Genomic DNA, 21,322 nt, shown 5'->3' on the forward strand with positions numbered 1-21,322 from the left:
GGGGCTCCCCGGCTTGCCCGAGGCCCGGCAGGCAGGAGGCGGCGTTTCAGTCGCCGCCGCCGGCCCCGGCATCATGAACATAGACGTGGAGTTCCACATCCGGCACAACTACCCCTGGAGCAAGTTGCCAGCCAACGTGAGACAGGTACAGTCGGAGGCTCGGCCGGGGCCGGGACTGGTTCGGCCCCGCCTTGCCATCACCTGCTCGCCGATCCCGCCGGGCCCGAGCGGGCTCCTCTCGGCTGACTCCAGCCCCTTCCCTCTCCACAGTCTCGGAAAAATTGACCCCCAGCCCAGGGTTGGGGAGGGGACGGCTGTAAGCCACAGGGGCAGGAGGGCCGTTGCTAAATCGGGTGGAACGATGTTCATAGACTCGCCTGGCGCCTTTGCCCTTTCCATTCCTCCGGGCACCTGTGATGCAGAGATTTAAAACACGAACTTCAGGGTGGTGGGAAAGGAACGAGGAACAAATGAATCCAACATAGGGCCATAGCAGCTCCTAAGTACCTCTATTATATGTGTAGAGCAAAGGGAGGAAGAAATCCAGTGAGTTTGGGAGGATGCCTAGAGAAGACGTAGAAATTGAGCCTTGGAGGACGAATAAGGATTAGATGAGAGGAAGGTTTTTCCACGGAGAGAGAAAGTCATTTTAAAAAGCGTGGCCAAGTGAAAGAGCATGTCATGAGAGTATGGAGTGGCTGCGTATCACCAAAGTTTGGAGTTTGGTGTCTGCAGCAGTGTACTGGGAGGTGCAGTTTTGTGAGTGTGTGGGGGTGGTAGGAGGTGAGTCCGAAAAGTAGGCAAGGCCAGATTTGGAAGAGGTTTGCATGCTTTGTTTTGTTGGACTTTAGACAGGAGGGGTGTGTTGAAGATGTGTCAACAAGGAGGGACGTGAGGTTTTCTCGTGCCACTTTTATTCAGCTGGTTAATAGACACTGAGCACCTGCCAAGTGCTGTGCCTTGCCCTAGATGCAGGTACTTTGCAGCAATCAGCAAGACAGACTGCCTTGGAGCTTCTATTTTTGCAAAGAAAGAGAGTGAAAAAGTAAAAATACCACAGTGCAGGTGGTGTTACATCTTAAGAAGGGGGACCAGGGCCAGCAGGTGGCATAGTGGTTAAGGTGCTAGACTCCCACAAGACCGACCTCGGACCTGGAGCCTTGAAACTCATACCTGGCACTTGTTTGTGCATGCCCAAAATCCCCAAAGGAGAATAGAGTAGAAGGGATTGCAGCATGGCCACCCCCAGTCCAACCCCCTCACCCCCGCCCCCATGGGTGATTTCTTGCTTGCTTTCTCTCTCTCTGGTGAGCATGTGCACCCTATAGCAAAAATCTCTCTTTAAAAAAACTAAAACCAGGGAAAAGCAGCATAATGGCTATGTTGCTGGATTCCCATGTAGTTGACCATGGTTCGAGTCCCGAACCCGATGCCTTAAAACTCATGCCGGGCGCATGTGCGTGTGTGCCAAAGATCCCGAGAGGAGAATGGAGGAGAAGGGATTGTGGTGTGGCCATCCTCCCTGGGGGGTGATTTCTCGCTTTCTGTCTCTCCGTCTCTGTCTGTCTGGCAAGTGCACGTGCCCTATAGCAAAACCTCTTAAAAAAAAAAAAACTAAAAAAACAACTTAAGATGGTAGTGACAGGTGCTGTGTATGAGGGTGACTTCAACAAGTTTGTGGAAAATGGAATTAAAAGATTAAAAAATATAAGCTTTGCTTCTCAACAGAAGTTCCATCAAGTTTAAGACAGTTTTAAAACTATTGTAACCAGTCCATTTCTAAAGAACTGAGTCCTGGGAATTTAACCGCGTCAATGCAGCCTTATTTACACGGATACCCCTTAAAGACTTTTTTTTAAGATCAGGAAACAAAAAGAAGTGAAAAGAAACCAAATTAGGACTCTAAGGTGGATGCTTGATGATTTGCCATTGAAACTTTGGCAAAATTACTGTCCCATGAGAAGAGTGAACGGGAACATTGTCATGGTGGGGAAGGGCTCTCTGGTGAAGCTTCCCTTGGCATTTTTCTGCTAAAACTTCAGCTGTCTTTCTCAGGACACTGTCAGAATAAGCAGCTGTTATCATTCTTTGACCCTCCAGAAAGCCAATAAGCAAAATGCCTTGAGCATTCCCCCAAACTGTATCCCCGACCTTTGCTCTTCACCTGCCTGCTGGTGCTTTGACCGCTCACTTCCACCCGGTAGTAGTCATTGCTTTGTGCATTGATTGGCCATTTGCAGCTGATCTGGGTGCCACAGTTTCGGCACCCATAAAGCAGAAAGTTTACTTAACTTTAATTTTTAATTCAGGATTGTGGCAACTGAGCCAAGCGAGATGTCTTTGGTGTCGGCTATTGTGTCTGCTGTTCATTGTTGGTCTTCTTTGATTTGTGCAAGAGTAATTTTTTTTCTGTGCAGATTGATGTGGATGTTCTGCCCTTGCGGGTGTCATCTTTGATGTCTCATCCTTTCTTCAAATGAGCTATCAATTTGTAAACTGCTGATTTATTTGGGGGCATTGACCTTGAAGGCTTTTCCTAAAGCATCAGTGATTTTGTTGTACCATTATTCCACTCAGGCTTCAAATTGGGAGTTTGTTCTTCAATTTTAGCAGAATTCATGTTGCTCTGAGGGAGTCCCTTTTCAAACTGATGTCTTAATCTTCTTAGTGTCTCAGACTAGATATTGTTCAGAAATGTTTTAATGAGTTGGGAACCAGCAGTTAGCGTTATGGCTATGTCGCTGGACTACCGCGTAGTTGACCGCGGTTCGCGTCCCGGACCCGGTGGTTTAAAACTCAGTGCCGGGCGCATGTGCGTGCGTGCCCAAGATCCCAAGAGGAGAATGGAGGAGAAGGGATTGCGGCGTGGCCATCCCCCCAGGGGTGATTTCTCGCTTTCTGTCTCTACGTCTCTGGCGAGCGCATGCGCCCTATAGCAAATACCTCTCCAAAAACAAAAAAAGAAAGGGTAACCCCAAAGCTAAAAGGTCCCAGAAGGGGAAGACCCATTGCAGAAATGTTTTAACGAGTTAATAGGAGTTTATTCTGGTGCACAAAAATTTTGAAACCCACACATAGTTTTCCCGAAATACCCATTTTCCGTTAGCTAGCTTTATTTCTCTGTTCATAGATCTTCTGTTCCTTCCACTGTACATGGTTTGGAGTGAAATTCTGTTTTCCATCAGTGCTGGACAATGGTATTTTTGGAAAGTTTGAAATCGTGTAAGGATTACATATTGTGACTTACTTTGTTGTCATAAGGGCTTTAGTTCTAGGAAAGCGTAAGGTTCTAGTGATGTATCAGGTGGCAAAGAACATGCTTTCACTTTGAAAAGATGCCAAAACCCAATAAAGTGGAAAAAGACATTTCAGGAAGGTAGAATTCATGAGTTTCAATTGCCGCCCATGTGGCATTTATCTTAAGTTGGGAGAAGGAAGTGCTGAATCTGAAGAAAATTTTTTTAAAAGAATTATTTTATTTGACTTAATTAATTAATTTAAAACATTTGAGCAGAGAGGGACATAATGAAAGAGAAAGCGAGAAAGCAAGCCACCAGGTCTGGGACTTGAACCACACTCAGCCATGTGGGAGTCCAGCGCCCTTAATCACACCACCTGCTGACCCCAAATAATTTTCTTTTGGAGATCAGCAGATGGCTTAATGGTTATGTCCCTGAACTCCCATGATCTACTGTGGTTTGCGTACCAGACCCCACGGCTTTAAACTCATGCCAGGCACATGTGCTTGTGTGCGTGCCCAAGATCCCAGGAGGAGAAGGGATTGCTGCGTGGCCATCCCCCTGAGGGGTGTTTTCTCACTTTCTGTCTCTCTGTCTCTGTTTCTCTGGGGAGCTCACGTGCCCTAAAACAAAACAAGAAATCTCTCAAAAAAGTTCTTTGGTTAAGTTTGAAGGAGGGCTTTTGGTACACTTTGTTCTGGGTTTTGTAGCATATCTGAAAACAACTTTAAGACACAAGAACCTTTTCTTCTTTGTTTCCATTTTTCCTTTACTGTTCTTTTCATTGAGTCGTCAGAAAAGTCATGGTGCATTTTTGCATAGAAAAGCATAGAAAAATATGCCATGGCTTTTTCGACTACCCAATAAATGTAGCTCAGTGGCAAAAAGATATATGATTGTATTAAAAAAATTAGGTCCTAATGTGAAATTAAACTTCAGTGTGTGTGTTTAAGATCACTTAAAACATCAGCTGCTTTAGCTTAGGATAAGCCTGGGTTTTCGTAGTATTGCAGAACCCTCTGTACAGTTGACTGCTTTAGACTCACTGGTCTTACCACTGTGTCCCTGGATAAGGCTTCATCTCATTGTGGCAGCCTGTCTGGTCCGCTCTCAGAGTAAGACCCTCCCATCCATTCTTCACTGCTCTGGGGTGAGGTTTCTAAAGAGCAGACCCAATCCTGTCACTCACTAGGTGTCTCCTTTAGCTTGTGGTTTCTTTTAGATCCCGCTCTGATATTTATTCCTCCTGAAAGAGTTCCCTGACCTCCTAAATCTTAGAGTAGTTGCCCCTTGGATCATGTTGCCAGGCACTGTATTTCTCGCCCGGCAAAGCACTGAACCCACTGTGGTGCATTTTCTGGTTCCATTGCTTGTTATACTTTTGTAACCTGAGGACCTATCCCATAATTGGCTTTTGGTAAGTAGGTGCAGAATGAATGAATCATGGCATCAGCCCAGTAATTTTAAAAGTAGGGACTATTCCTTGTACAGAACGAATTTGTCTTCTGGATACTAAGTACTTTGATACAGTTTCCATTAAGTATTGATTGGTTTAATTTGGAAGATTCCTCTATTTCCCAGTTCTGAAAGATGGGGTGAGGGGATTCAAATTTAAAAAAAAATGCATTTCAAGTAACTTTTTTATAGGGACGAAATGAAATTTTTAATGTTCTAATTTTTTAATTAGATAATTAATGACTAATAATCTAGTCATGCTGGATTTAAAGAAACATTAAGATGTTGTAGATAGGGCCTTTATATGTGTGTGTGTGTGTGTGTGTGCGTGTGTATAAATAAAAAATAGATTTTAGCCATAGGGTATATACACTTGTTGGAGAGAGGCAGAGAAAGAGAGAGGGGAAAGTAAGAAATCACCCCCTGTGGTGTGGGTAGCCATACCACAGTGCCTTCTCCATTCTCCTTGGGATACTGGGCAAGCATGCACACACTCCTGGCATGATTTTCAAGCTACCAGCTCCGAAACTTGAACTGTGGTCGGCTATGTGGGAATCCTGCATCTCACCACACCACCTGCTCGCCCATGGTTTTTCTACAGTTTGCCAGTTATCTGATATTCATTTAAAACAGTTGATAGTTCATTCAAGGCAAATCTTAGAAGGTTCAGTATTATCGAAAAATGGGTCAATTGAAAAAAAAAGGTGTTTTATTTTTTTTTGGCAGGGGGTGGGGGTAACATGTTGCTGGGGTGTCCAGGTTGGGGGCTGGGGTCTGTAGGAGCAAAGGCTTTAGCACATCTTCGTGCTTTTAGAGTAACCTGCTGCACAACGGATGCTTTATAGAAATACCTATTCCTGCCACCCTTTATCTGGTATGGTTCCTTTAAAGTGCAGCCCAACTTCATTTATCAGACCTGATTAGTATTATATTTCTGCAGGGCCAGCATTGTCCCAGGGGAAAAGGACCCCTCCCCTTCCTTTCTCTCCTATGGTGGCACCAGTGTTTAAAATGTGAAGGGTGGGAGATTTGGAGATGGAGTGAGAGAGGAGCTTCAAGAATCTCTGAACAAAGCAATTTTATTTTACATACTTAACTGGTTAAGAATAGAATCAGTTTTTGATATGGCTTTTAGATTTTTGTGTACATATCAATATATGTGTGTTGAACGAATCTGGTCTAGTCATTACTTCATGTCTAGCACAGAAGCTTACATGTTAGATAGGTATGGTATTCTCTAATGAGGCATGTGAGTAGTCAATTTTTAAATCTTGTGTGAATGGCTCAATTTATAGTTTTTGTCCTGGAGCTACCAAGAATAGAGTTTGAAAGAGAAAAATGCTTGTAAGTTATGTCATGTGAAAATATACTTTGAAACAGAAGGGAAAAACCTCAAGTTTTGAAGTTTTAAGATTTTAGCAAAATTTTGTACTTGTTTTATGTTCCCTGAGAAAGAGACGTCTTGGCAGTAGAGCTAGAGAACACCTTTGTAAATTTGACAGCCTACTATTTTGAGACCCACAGTATCTTCAGTATTGACCCTAGCTTTGGTGCTACATAGAAGCTGGTAGTTTCTCTCCAGTTGACTCTATTTCCAGTCACTTACAATGTTAAAGTAGGTGAAAAGAGTGTAAGATATACATTGTGATAGTAGAGTGAGTTCTGGTTTAATCTGTGATAAATAAGCTAATCTAGATGCAGGAAGATCATTTTTTCCCCTCATATCCCATTTTTGGTAAAATCCTCCCCCTGGGGTTCTTGTTATGGGCCAGTTTATTTAGGGGGGAGCTTCCTCAGTGTTGTTGGGAAGATTGCCTAAAGATGTATGCATGGACATTTACATTGGCTTTAAAAATCTATGTGTAATAAGTATGACAAACTGAGTCCTCTGATCTTTCTGTCTTAACTCTTCTAAGATGTCTCATTTCACTTTAAGGTGTGTTGGGAAGACCATACATAGTAATTAGAAGGGGGGATAGCAGTCTCTCTTAAGTTTATGATCACACATTGAATGTCATGCTGTTTATAATCAGGCAGACTTGTTCTTTGCTTTCATGAGTACTTCAGCTTTGAACTTAAAATACCAAGGGGTGCATGGTTACAAAGTAGTTTTTTTTTTTTTAATCGGTTTATTTATTTATTTATTTTTTTTGAGAGTTTTTTTGCTATAGGGTATGTGCGCTCGCCACAGACAGAGAGAGACATAGAGACAGAAAGCGAGAAATCACCCCCCAGGGCGGATGGTCACGCTGCAATCCCTTCTCCTCCGTTCTCCTCTTGGGATCTTGGGCACGCATGCACATGCGCCCGGCGTGAGTTCTAAGCCACCGGGTCCGGGATGCGAACCGCGGTCGACTACGTGGGAATCCAGCGACATAGCCTTTACGCTAACTGCTGGTTCCCTTAATTGGTTTATTTTTTTTAATTGCCAGAGAGTACTTGCATTCATCAGAGACAGGGAGAAAGCGCTCAGCATGGGCTGTGGTCCCGCTGCCACCCTTTCTCCACCTTCTCAGAATTGGGACACATGCACACACATCCAGTTGTTTTTCAAGCCACCAGGGCTAGGGCTTGAACTATGGCTGCCCTTGTAGATCTGCCTCCCTTAACCATTAGGCTATGGGACCAGCCCTAGACAGTTTTTTTGCTTATTAAAAAATCTGTCAAGGGACTAGCTGATGGCATAATAGTTATGTTGCTGGACTCCCATGTAAGTCAGCTGGGATTCAAGTCCCAAACCCGGTGGCTTAAAACTCACATTGAGCACATGTGCGTGTGTACCCAAAATCATGAGAGGAAAAGGTGTTGCAGTGTGGCCATCTCCCCTTGGGGAGTGATTTCTCACTTTCTGTCTTTCTGTCTCTCCTGCATGCACATGCACCCTATAGCAAAAATCTTTCTCTAGAAAACAAAAACAAAAAAACTCTTGGAATTCAGAAAATGTCTAAATGCTTTGTAGCCATAAGGAAGGTGGCTTTTTAGGGAAAAAAAAAAAAAAAGAGTATTTATTTTTCCCATGAGAAAGAGAGACATTTAGACACTCCTAGGAGGTACCCTATGCCATGATCCACTCCCAGCCTCAGTGTGCCTTCTTCATGGTTGAAAACAGGCATGCCCAACATGCTTAGGGACCTTTCCAATGTGGATCCAGTTGTGTAACCACTGTACCTTCACCTGACCCAGGGAGATGGCATCTTTAAGAAGCAGTCTTAGGAACACTTGATATGTAAATATCTAGAAATCTCGGTCTTTAAAAATCATACCCCTCAGCTACAAATAATTATTAAAGACAGCTCTGTCTGTCCTTTGTTGCTGTTCTTAAATACAGTAAATAGTTAATAGTCGTGCAAGAAATTGTCTATCCATCCATTCAACACATACAAATTTGGAGGAATCAGGAAGGATTGCTTGCTTTCTTTTTTGGGGGAGGGGAGAGGGAGAGATTTTTGCTATATGACCTGTGGGCTGGCAGGAGAGACAGAAAGACACAGACGAAAAGTTACAAATCCTCCCCCCAGGGCGTGTGTGTGTGTGGGGGAAGGCCACCATACTGCAATCCCTTCTCTTCCACTTTCTTCTCGGGATTTTAGGCACACATGAACACATGCCTGGTTTGAGTTTTAAGCCACTGGGTTCGGGACTTGAGCCATAGTTGACTATGTGGCAGTCCAGCGGCATAACTGTTACGCCATCTGCTAATCCTAGGAAGAAAATCCTTCTAGGTAGAACTTAGCTCTTTGTTAAGTGAAGTTATGCTCTCATGCTGTTCTTTTGATATTAAGTACGTTAGATAATTTCAGTAAGTCCTTTTAGAAAGGCAGACTGAATGGACAGTGAATTTTTGTTCTAATATTGTAATAGGAAAGTTAGTGTAATAACATTTAAGAAAATGTTCTTAAGTCATTTCTGCAATTTGAGATGTCAGGGATCTTAGTTTTGAAATTTTGTGGGGGGAAAATTTGTTAAGTTTGGAAATGATTTTAAATCTATCTAAAATTTTTTTTTAGAGTCTTGGAAATTCCCAGAGAGAATATGAAAAGCAGGTGGTCCTGTACAGTATTCGTAATCAGTTACGGTATAGAAATAACTTAGGTAAGTAGAGACATTTTATATCGGGATAGAAGTGACTTGCCAATTCATCATTTTCATAATTTTGTCTTTTGTTTTTTTAATTGAAGGTTTTTGCCATAGGGTGTGTGTGTTCACTGGTGAGGAGAGAGAGAGAAGTAAGAAGGAATATGAGAAATCATCCAGGGAGGATGACCATGCTGCAATCCAGTCTTGGGATTTTGAGCTTGCACGCACATGTATCTGATGTGATTTCTAAGTCGCTGAGTCCAGGACTCAAATCATGGCCAGCCATGTGGGAGTCCAGCACTTTAACCACTTCACTCCCGGCTGGTTCCCATAATTTTATCTTTTTAATACATATTTCATAGTACTGAAATTATTCTATGCATAGACTAAAACTCTAAACTTGTTCATTTCATGTAAAAATTTGTATTAGCAAATAGATTTTTCTTTCAAATTCTGATACATTATCACATTACCTAAAGTGTATTAATTCAGATGTCCTCTTTTTGCCTGTGATGAGAAAATACATTAGAAACGAAAAAGTATATTGGTTCTTAATCATTTTGACTTTAAGTTTTGTCTTTGTCTCCAAATAATAAAACTTCAGTACAAACTCCTGTAATAATTGGAACAAGTTTTAAACAGTTAGTTCCAGGATTTTCTTACATTTTTTTTTTAAATGTTTGATTCTTGTCAGATTCCTTTGGTTTTGTTCTGTTCTGCTAGTCTTTCCCTCCTATGTGTTTTTCTTATAAACTTATTATTTTCAGTTTTCTACATAAATGGTTTCCAGGGAACTCAGGAAAACGTTCTACTTTTTTGTTTTGTTTTGCTTAAGAGAGAGATTTTTGCTATAGGGCACATGCACTCCCCAGAAAAACAGAAAGTGAGAAATCACCCCCTGGGGGGATGGCCACACCTCAGTCCCTTTTCCTCCATTCTCATCTTAAGATTTTGGGCATGCACACACACATGCTCAGTGTGAGTTTTAAGTTGCCGAATCTGGGACTTGAGTTGTAGTTGACTACATGGGAGTCCAGCAACATAACCATTATACCATCTGCTGGCTGAGGCTTTTTACATTAAAAAAAAAAAAAAATTTTTTTAAATTTAAAAAAATCCCAGCAAGTATTGGGTCACTGGAAAAATCATGATGTATTTTTCTATGCGAAAATGGGCCATGACTTTTCCAGTGACCCAGTAATTTAAAAACATACTTGACTTCATTGAAAAGCAACATTCAGTTTCACTGTCTTCTAAAGGGATTTAATGAATCATAGCCTAAGTTTTATACCTTTTTGGGGTCATTGTGGTGGTTCCATGCTTGTTTTCTGATTTGTAAGATTTATTTCTCTACTTACGTGTTGTATTACATATTTTACTTATATACTCTGAAGTCTGTTTCTTATGGTGTAATGATTTGTTCCAAGTTGGAAATTTTATATGTCTTCTTCCAATTTATATCCTGTTCTTTTTAAATTAATATTGGTTCATGAAGTATTTCTTACTGTATTTATGGTTGATATGTAGCTGAAAAAAAAATTAGAATTTCTCTTTCTCCAGTGAAACATGTCAAGAAAGATGAACGCAGATACTATGAGGAGCTGCTGAAGTACAGTCGAGATCATCTCATGCTGTACCCTTACCATTTATCGGATATCATGGTGAAGGGACTGAGGATAACACCATTTTCCTATTATACTGGGATTATGGAGGTGAGTGTAGGTGAATCATTAGGGATGGGGTGGGACTACATGACAGGACACTTTGCCAGATCTGCAGCTCTGGACATTGTTTCTGAGATTACAGCATGAAAAGGACCATTGGTTTCTAGGTAACTGTTTGAGCCACACTATACAAGTAGTTGTCCTCATTGATGTTTTGATGTTTTGATATCAGAACTATATTTGTTTCTATTTTGCATTCTTATTGACCCTTTATGTAGCATTAATTAGTCACTTACGTTAGCACAATCTTTCTAAAGTTTATTACTTTAGTACAATCAAAGTGGAAAATGTGGGTGACAGAACTGAACATTAAACTCAGAGAAATTGAATTATTTAACTGTTTACTATTGGTATAAAGAATAAATGATGACATAGACCTAACATATAATATACATGTCAGAAAAAGTATCACTATTCTTGGCTGTTAATATCTTTCTGTAATTAGGAGCTTTTAGTTGTTAGCCTTTCTCCAAAAGCAGTGTTTGGGCTTGTTCTGAATAGCTTTAATGCTAGCTATCTATTGTTCTTAAGTGAGTGTTCTGTAAAGATGTGTAGTATTTATCTAGTATTTGTTTGCTACTTGATTATGGTTGAGTGTTACTATTTTGGGCTCACTACCCATTTGCAGAGCAGAGAAAAACCTAGAAGTAGGTAGGAACCTGCAGGAATGGTGGGGCTAGTTCCCTTTATGATGTGCCATCCTTTGCTTTGAGGTCCCTTTGCTTAGCTCCGAGAGCCCCTTCTCTGCAGGTGTGTCAGCTCCATGCTTCCCATAGCCCTCTTGGAGGAGATACTAGAGTAAAGCTTGAGGGTTGATAGCCTGTGTAGCATATTGAGGAGCCAGGGTAGCATGATGAAGGTGGAGCTAGTCAGTAAGTACAGTAGTTATTGCTGCTTTTTGGTTATTTTTCTGGTGTCATCTATAAGGTTTAGGAGATAAAAATAGACAATTTTTGTCCTATTTATCAGCTTTCATTTCATTTACATCTATGTACTTGCTGCTCTCTGCTTTCTGTTCTTACACCATTAGGATCTTATCCCCACAGCAAATAGTTGGTTTATTATTGGAGAAGCAGATTATGATTGGAGAGAAGCTGATTATGATTATGATTGGAAAAAGCTGACCACTGAGTCTAACTGCTACTAATAGAGACTCATAGGAGCACAGACCACTAAGGGATTAGACTCTTTGCCGGGAGTGCATGTCTTGGGTGCGTGTTGATGGAGCTGTGACACGTTATGTGGCCTTTCCTCAGAGTAGGCATCTAGGACCAGGTATGAAGTATGGAGAGGCAGACACTCTACGCTCTTTTCTTGCCTAGATTTTGCAGGGCTGAGATTACAGGGCAGCTGTTTGGGACTCAGAGAGCGTGTTGAGAGAAACCCAGACCTGTATGTCTGCTCTTTAATTACTAGGTTGGGATCTTGTGGTAAGTGCACAGTGAGACATGTATGCTCTAGATTGTTAAACTATGACTTCCTTGCTTGCTGAAATGATTATTATTCCTCTGTAATATTATTTATACACATGTTTTTTTTTAATCTAAGTAAATTTTGCATTTCAAATTATAATTTTTTTTCTTTCTGAAAGGACATCATGAACAGTGAGAAAAGTTATGATTCATTGCCCAATTTCACGGCTGCTGACTGTAAGTATTTAATTATATGGAAGTAAGCAGAAAGTGTTTAGGTTCTGTCTCTGCACATGCATGCTGTTTGTCAATATTGTGATGTGTGTTTTTTAACCTGAAATACATGAAAAACAATGGCAAGCAACATTATTAATGGGAATTTTATTGGATGATACAAGTCAGATGTGACTTTGTCTAAATGTTTAAGAGAGGAATATTTGGAGTGGCAGAATCAGAAAAATAGGACTAGTCTACATATTTCTAGAGAATGAAGTTCTTTCTGATGGGTGGGTTGTAAGGAAGAAAATGTGTGCACAGTATTTTTGTAGCGCGAAACATGGGTTTTACTGGCAAATTGCTGGTGTTTTCCTATGCTCATTTTAATGAAGTATGTGTTTGAAATGTGTGATAGTCCTGTTGAATAAGAAGCTTTTGCTGATAAGTACATTTTGACTTCTTGAAATTGGGAGGACTTCTGCTTTTGAAAAATGTTCTTATGTCAGCATTGTTTAAAGGGCCATCTAGCCCAAGGGTTAGTTTTCTTTTAAAAATTTTTTTGAAGAATTCCTTTTAATTTGATATTGATGTTCCATATTGATCAGTAATTAAAAGATGAAGATGAGCTGTGGGTTTTTTCTAAAATCACTTGAGTGTATTGACAGTTCCAGATGTATTAAATGTTTTTAAAGGAAAGACTCTTTTTTTAGGTCTCAGGCTTCTCGGCATAGGAAGAAACCAGTACATTGATCTTATGAATCAGTGTAGATCATCGAAAGTAAGTCATTTCCAATCTTGTATTTTCATCTGGCTTCCTTATCACACAGTTTGATTAGTCTTTCTTTTTCCTTTTAGATTTTTGTCATAGGTTGTGTGTGCTTGCCAGAGAGAGACAGAAAGTGAGAAATCACCCTCCCTACCCCTGGGAATGGCCCTGCTTTCTCTTCCATTTTCCTCTCCAGATTTTACGCACTCATTATATGCACCTGGCATGTTTTTCTTTTCAAGCCATCAAGGTCCAGAACTTGATCCACAGAGTCACTTATGTGGGATCCAGCCTCTTAACCACCATGCCACCTGCTGGCCCTGATTAGTCTTTTTTTAAGTGCCAAAACCTACTTACTGCAGAAATGATACAAAAAGACCTTGACCAACAGATGGCGTAGTGACTACATCACTGAACTCCCACTTGGTTGATCACAATTTGAGTCCTGGACCCAGTGACTTGGAAATCATACCAAGAGACCAGCAGGTGGCGGGATAGTTATGTTGTTGGACCGCATGGTTTGAGTCCTGGACCTGGGGCACTTAAAACTTATGTTGGGCGCGTGTGCGTGCATGCCCAAAACCTGAGGATGAGAATGGAGGAGAGGGGATCGAGGCGTGGCCACACACACCACCCCCACACTTTCCCTGTCTCTTGTCTGTCTCTTTCTTGCTCTGGCGAGTGCATGTACCCTGTAACAAAAGCCTTTTTAAAACAAAGCAAACCAAAAAAAGAACTCATCAATTATTTTTATAGGTTAACTTATTCTTGAATTTAGAAGTATTTAAGGCATTTAAATATTTAAGACTTTTTAAGGTTTATTTTGTCCTGTTAGCCTTTTACTTGCTTATTCTTCACCCAAAGTTCACTTAATGGATGAAACACATTTTGATTATTTTGATTACACTTGTACACACATTTTTCAAATGCATTTTTACCTCTTAGGTTTTGTTTGAGTTTCTGAATTTAAGATCCAGATTTAATGATTGCTGATTTATAATAATTTATTTTGACATAATTTAAGAATGACTTTCTTCCTTTAATATACCTAGAATGCTTAAGATTTTGAAAACATGAGTGTGAAATAAAGTATTTAGCCTGGTAAAAACCATTCTTATCATATGATTAGTAAAAGAAGAAACTGCTGATTTTAGGTTGACACAATTTTTCAAATGCTTGTACCATTGCAGAAGTTTTTCAGGAGGAAAACAGCCCGTGATCTTCTACCAGTAAAGCCGGTGGAGATTGCCATAGAGGCATGGTGGGTGGTGCAGGCTGGATATATCACAGAGGATGACATCAAGGTAGAACTCTTTAAAAGTTAAATCTATCATTTTGATTTTTAATTTTATTTCATAATTTTTAATTATATTTCTATAATTTTTAAAAATATTCCTGAAGAATATTGCATTTAAATTCAAGATTTGGCATGACCTTAGTAGGCTAGATCATTGGTTACTTTCTAAGATCGTCTTCAATGATGAGGTAGTCTAGACTTGGTTCTGACACAGTAATCTGGGTGTTAACTAGGAAGGAGTTTCATATAAGGTGATACATGATGCTCTAGTCGATCAACGACAGTAAGATTTATAGGCTAACACTTTTGAACATCTGCTGTGTGCTAGATGCTAGGCACTATTGCAAATAGATTTTATGTTATCTAACTTAATTCTGTGACAATCTCAGAATTATATATTGTTTGCACCCTCTTTTTAAAGATGAGGGAAGTGAGACTATTTTGAGTCATAGTGGCAGTAGGGACCCAGAATTTCCATCCAGGCAGTTTGCTATGAAACCTATGCTCTTAATCGCTGATCTGAATGGCTGTGCAGAAGTAATAGGTGCTTTGATGAGGTGAGGTTGTCAAGATTGAGGGAAATGTTATTCCCACTGGCCAGACCACATTTGATAGACACTTTGTATGTACTAGAAGGGATATTGATTTAGCAGAAAGGCATGGGGTGATGAGGAACCCCAGAGACCAGGTCATACGTATGCATAGTAGAAGGATGTAGGAGAATACATGCACTTCTTTTAGCCTACATGCAATTTTTCTCCAGGGGACGTACTACCTCCAATGAGTGGAAGGCTTAGAAATTTTTCCTCTGTTTAAGTATTTGCTAATGTAGCTGTGAAATTGTGTCACAGCAAGTGAACCTGTTGTCACTGCTAATGGTCTTGTAGAATTGGAGTAAACTTGTGATTTGAAAGATTTAGAATCAGCAAATCACTCTGATCCAACCCAGAGAGGAGTGGATATTTGCATTTATCAGTGGACACTATTACTAATCAGTTTAAGGGTAGGAATGTGTGATACCTTTCCTCACCCGTCAGAATGGTCATGGCTGATACTCCTATAACAAAAGACAAATTAACAAGAAAACCTGAAGAATTTATTCAAAGTTCTGTGTGGTATGAGAGCCAATGAAGAACCAAAGACCCAGGGAAAATTGCATTTTCATGCTTTAATGTGATGGACAACCATGTGGAAGTATAATTAGGCAGAAAGGGTATGCTCTAACTCATAATTAACAGACTGAGCAGGGAAACCCAGCAAGACCTTTTGTTCAGAATCATCTTGGCCTCCCTGTGCAGTGTATTTTCCTCCCAGATATGGGTTGGAACTTCTCTAGAATGAGGGTGGGTTGGAAGATTTCTTTATAACCAGCTTTAACACAGGAAAGTGGGAGAAGGTTAAAGTAGTATTTCTAGATTTTGGGACATGGAGAATGGAGGAGAAGGGGTTACAGTGTGGCCATTCCCCCTGGGGGGGTGATTTCTCACTTTCTGTCTCTCTCTCTTTTTCTGTCTTTTTGATGAGTGCACATGCCCTATAACAAAAACCTCTAAAATATATATATTTCTAGATATTATGGTTGGCTTTGGGCGACAGGGGCTCTAGTTTACATGATTCCTATGGGGGAACATAAATTCTAGCTTCTGTGGCCTGCCTTAGGAGAGAAAAGGGAACAGGAAAAGGCCAGAAAGATCTTACTTCCAACCCTCTTCCCTTGAGTTTAAAGTATCCAGCAGGCCAAGGCACTATACTTCAGGGTATCATTTTTCAAAGCCCTCAGAACCAGCTGCTGTTGGTACTTATAGTGATTTTGTTTTCAGAGTTCTGTTGGTAGCATATTGTGGTATCTTAAATGATGTATGGTTATGTGCATAGGTTTTCTTTCTTTTTTGATTACTAGAGTGAAGAATGAAAAAAATGTAATTCATTGAATTAATGACATGATCATTGGTTTCAACGTGAATAGATTGCAGGAAATTTATGAGTTAGTTAATTTGGACAGAACTTAATCGAAATGTTTTGCTTTTTTTAGATATGCACTTTGACAGAGAAATGCACTATTGATAAGATCATCGATTCAGGACCTCAGCTTTCCGGATCACTAGATTACAATGTAGTACATAGTAAGTGGTTAGTAGAAATGGTCTTTTGTCAACATAAAAGCTTGTTTTGAACCTACAATAATAATAGCAGTTACTTATCAATTAAGTTCAAATATTAGTTTCATTTGGTAAGTCATGGTGTTGTTTGAAATGTGACCTTGGTCTGTTGTTTTCCAGTATGGCTATAATTACACTACACATCTATACTGGTCTGTTGTTTTCCAGTATGGCTATAATTAGTCATATACACTACACATCTATACAAATGGATGGTAAAAAAAATATTGTGGTTTCGAGCCTTTGTAGGAAACCAGGATTTAAAAAGTTTAAAGTGGGCCACCTGGTGGCATGGTGGTTAGCATGCATGTGTGCATGCATGACCAAATCCCAAAAGCAGAAATGGAGAAGGGATTTTGTTGTGGCCATCTTTCCTTGGAGGTGCTTTCTCAGTTTTTCTCTGTGTCTCTGTCTCTGGAGGGCACACGTACCTTGTAGCAAGAAAACATTTTTTAAAAAATATAATTCTTTTATTTATTTTTTCTTCATATAGCATACAGTTGTAAAACTCTTCATAGAAAACCAGGAATCGCTTGTGGTTTTTTTCTTTCTTTCTTCTTTTATTTTTAAAATTTTATTACTGTTGTGTAGAGTTCCATTTAAAGCAAGGTATTTTTGCTTCTCTAGGTTTATATAACAAAGGATTTATTTATCTGGATGTACCAATATCCGATGACAGTTGTATAGCAGGTAAGTTGGTACTAACATTTTTCAGTGTTTTTTGAATGGTTAATAAGTGCTGAATACTGCATATTACCCTTATAAGTTAGACACTAGTCACTCTAGATTTTTCAAAGAAAAACATTTCTTCTTCATAACATTGGAACACATTGCAATGGTTTTACTTACTTAAATTCTTTAGTTTCTTTTCTTTTTTTTTTTTTGGTATGAGTACTATATAAAATAGTAGAAGTCTAAGGTAAATGTCTCATAATTCCAAAGCAAATCAGTATTTTAATATTCATGTCACCTTTTAGTCCTTGTTCTACATATGGGAGTTTTTCAATATATTCAGTAATGTTATAAATGATATGTTCTACATTGTTGCTTAACATACTTATGACTTTTTTTTTAAATGGTCTTTTTGTCTTTATTTCATTTTCCCTTCCTCCTTCACTCACTTCCCCAAGCTAAAACAATATTAAGAATCTTCTAAACGTTATGGATGCATCAGTTTGTAAACCATTCGCTGTTGTTGGTTATTTAGGTTATTTACAGTTATTTTATTTATTTTTTTGCTATTGCAATGCTGACAAGGTTAATACCTTTGAATGTAGAGTGGTGCTGTTTTCTGTAGGTGAGCTTTCTTACCAATTTGTAGAAGCACTTATTATGGATATTCAGGTTATGTGTTACAAGTGTGTTTTGTAGCATATATCTTTTAGCTCTTGTTTTTGTTTCTGATATCTTTGCCATACTAAGATATATTTTTGTGCACCTTAAACTGAATACAAAATACCAAAGAAATCAAATACAAATGCCAAAAATTCAAGAAAATGACCTTATCATAACAGATTAGTGATAACTGTGCTTGTTACAGAAATACTCCCTCATATCAGTGTTGAAGTTTGATAGATAGTCCTGTTCTAGTGTGTTCTGAACATTGCAGTAGATGTGTTTTTGATTCTTTAATGTATCTTGAGCCATGTACGTGCATAAATTCTGTCTTAAGCTTAGGCAGCTAAAAAAGTAAATACTAATGCAAGGTGGTGTAATTGGTACTATAACAAATAAAAATTTGAAAGGTTTTGACAAGGAAATAGTTTCTGAAAGACAGATGTTGTAATGATTTCCTGTCACAGTTGGAAAATGTTGGAATGTTATTCCCTCCTCTCATCTGCTAAATTGGTGTAGACTCATTTGCAATCCACCTAAAACATTGGTCCTTGACCAGCTTGTCACAGTCCATTTTGAGTGATAGTTTGAACACTGACTCACATTAGCACTAAGTTCATTTCAAAAAGCTGCCAGAGAAGGGCCCAGTGGACGTCTGCTCCATGACTCAGGTGTGTCCTACCACACTTTGTTTAATACCTGGTGATTTGTGGGGTACAGGCAGACCTCTGGAATCGGAATGGGTAAATTCTCCTTATTTGTCACCATGTTACCTCTCTGACTGCCCTCCTAGTTGGAATAAAGCAATGAAAAGAAAGTAGTTTGACAACACAGAAGCAATCAAATTTAGTACAAAGTGTACCTGAAGGTGATTTTCAGAGAGAATTTTTCAGATATGTTTTGACAAAAGACAAGCACCGCTATGGGTTGTGGAGCAAATATATAAGGAAGAGAGGAACAATTTGAAGGGAATAATCACTTAAGGCTCTACTGTTAAATAAAATATCTCCATCATTCATCATATTTGCTGATTGCATATTTATATATTTCTAGATTCTATTATACTTGAATAGAATGCTTCTATATAATAGTCTACAACTTCATGAAAATTTTTGTCATAAATTTCAAATCCATAGTCTATTTGGAACTTATTTTTGTAATTGATGTGAAATAAAGATCCAACTTGGTTTTCTTTTGCTTAGATACCAATAGCGTATCGATAAATGATAGCACTGTTTTCTTAGTAAGTCATTCTCTGGGAGCAGTAAGCAGTCAGTGATTCCACAGATGTTGAGTAACTTAGTATTAGTTATGGCTGTTTTCCTTGCCTCCTTTTTTATTTTTCTAAGAGAGATTTTTGCTATTAGGCACATACATGTGCTAGAGACAGAGAAAAAAAGAGACAGAAAGCGAGAAATTACTTCCCTAGTGGGGATGGCCACACCACAGTCCCTTCTCCTCCATTCTCCTCTCAGGATTTTTGGCATGCGCGCACATGTGCCTGGTATGAGTTTGAAGCTGCTGGGTTTAGGACTTTAACTGTGGTGGACCATGTGGGAGTCCTGCGATATAACCTGTCAGTTATTCTACCTGTCAGTCCCTCCTTGGCTTCTTCTTAAGAATAACTTTCTTAGCTATCTGAGACATTTTTTATTGATATCATTGTCCCTTGGAATCTGTGCAGGTTTGATTCCAGGAGTCCCTGCTATTACCATAATCCGTAGCTGCTCAAAGCCTTAACAGTATTTATTAAGATTTTTTTTTTTGGGGGGGAGAGGTTTTTGCTATAGGGTGTGTGTGCTCACCAGAAAGACAGAAACAGAGAGACAGAAAGCGAGAAATAACCCCCAAGGGGGAGGGCCATGCGGCAATCCCTTCTCCTCCATTCTCCTTTCGTGATCTTGGGCACGCACCCACACATGCCTGGCGTAATTTAAGCCACTGGATCCGGGACTGGAACCATGGTCGACTACATGGGAGTTCAGTGACATAGCCATTATGCCATCTGCTGGTCCCTATTAAGATGTTTTGAGAAGATAGCAAATATGACACAAAATTCTAAGTCTACAAAAGGGTATAAAAGCATCTGCTTCCCACTCCTGTGCCTGACTACCTGATTTCTCTCTCCGAGCCTCTGTTAAGTTTTTGTGTGTCCTAGAAATAGATCTGTGTACATAGGGATGTGTGTGTATGTGTCCCTTTTTTTGTATAGTTTTACTTTTACCCGGATGTACTGTAGTTCATACCTTTTTAACTTACTGTATATTAGGGAATATTAGTGTAGAAAAATAATTAATGGTGTCAAATACAGGATTTCTAAAGTATTTCTAAATAGAAACTGCTGATTCATAAAAGTATCTAGATGACTGGAAATATAGGTAGCACTAAATTAGCAAATAACATAAATAACCCACAGTGAAATGTACATTATGGTCTTTTGTGCTGTCCTAATTTTGACCACTTGAATTTTGTCTTATTTTTCTCCATTAGGAATAATTTATTTTTTTGTAAGTAGATGATAGGGTCAGAGGACACAGAAGTTCCCCAGTGCTGTTCTGGTTTAGGCAGTAGGCACTACTCTTTCCGAGGATATTTTTGAGGGAAGTTTACACAAACACAGGAAGGTGGCAGAGGAAAGCATAATGCTTCTTTATTGTCAGGGCAGAACTCTAGTGAATTGGATCAGGACATTTGGACCAATTAGACAGAAATGGTATGAAAAAATGTTCATATAGAGTTAAAGAAGGTCTTGATCCTCTAGCCATGGAGGTGGATACAGAATAGGACCCCACAGAGAAATTGCATCAGCAACTGCTAGTAAACTTGGCATTCATACAGAAAAAATTCCCCCTTCTCATGTGCGAGTTGGGGTGATGGCGAGAAATACAGCCAGTAATTTCCATTCTCTTGGTTTTTGTGTAGCGTAGCAGTTCTTTCTTTCAGGTCTTTTTCTTCCTGTTTTGCCCAGTCATCCCTGCTGCCTATGATGCATGAAAGCCACGTGCATCAGAAGCCCTTAACAGCCGGACTCTTTCTGATCAACCACCGTTCCCTTGCCTTTCCACCATGTCCATGTCCTTCGGCGCCTCTGCCTCAGTAACTGACTTCGCAGTCCACCTTCAGAGTCCTCTCTGTAGATGCCGTTGTACATTCCCTTCACTTTGGGGGGTTAGAGAACATGATAGTGGAGTGGGTAAAATCAGTCAAAAGCTGTATTCAGTCCTTAGGTTAGAGGTTTCTCATTTTAATTAGTTCAATTATATTTTCTCATTTTATCAAATCTAACCACTGAGAGAGTCTGTTTTGTTTATTTTAGTTCCTCCTCTTGAAGGTTTTGTAATGAATCGAGTACAAGGTGATTATTTTGAAACTCTGCTCTATAAGATATTTGTTTCTATAGATGAGCACACTAATGTTGCAGAGGTAAGTGTCGCAACATCTTATGAAAAAAAACAATCTCCAGATTATAAAATAAGTTTTTGTAAAGTAAGTAAAATTATTTAATGATTTTGTTAAAATGTTTTTAAAAACCTGGGACCAGCAATTAGCGCAATGGCTATGTCGCTGGACTCCCATGTAGTCGACCGTAGTTCGTGTCCTGGACCCTGTGGCTTAAAACTCAGTCCGGGCGCGTGTGCATGC

The 21,322-nt window shown here is 39.5% G+C and overlaps 1 protein-coding gene across 1 annotated transcript in view; it reads left to right on the top strand.

Annotated features, from left to right (window-relative positions):
* Positions 1–7: 7 nt before the first annotated feature.
* The window catches only part of FAM91A1 (family with sequence similarity 91 member A1), a 52,161-nt gene continuing 30,846 nt past the window's right edge, over positions 8–21,322 (top strand). Inside the window, exons 1-9 of the mRNA XM_006157539.3 lie at positions 8–145; positions 8,702–8,786; positions 10,332–10,483; positions 12,087–12,144; positions 12,834–12,901; positions 14,080–14,193; positions 16,219–16,309; positions 16,973–17,035; positions 20,997–21,103. Coding sequence (XP_006157601.1) covers positions 74–145; positions 8,702–8,786; positions 10,332–10,483; positions 12,087–12,144; positions 12,834–12,901; positions 14,080–14,193; positions 16,219–16,309; positions 16,973–17,035; positions 20,997–21,103 — 810 coding nt within the window. The 5' untranslated portion in view covers positions 8–73. The remainder of the gene's footprint in view (positions 146–8,701; positions 8,787–10,331; positions 10,484–12,086; positions 12,145–12,833; positions 12,902–14,079; positions 14,194–16,218; positions 16,310–16,972; positions 17,036–20,996; positions 21,104–21,322) is intronic.

Source organism: Tupaia chinensis, unplaced genomic scaffold (genome assembly GCF_000334495.1).
Source record: "Tupaia chinensis unplaced genomic scaffold, TupChi_1.0 Scaffold000545_1, whole genome shotgun sequence".
Classification (NCBI taxonomy): Eukaryota; Metazoa; Chordata; class Mammalia; order Scandentia; family Tupaiidae; genus Tupaia; species Tupaia belangeri.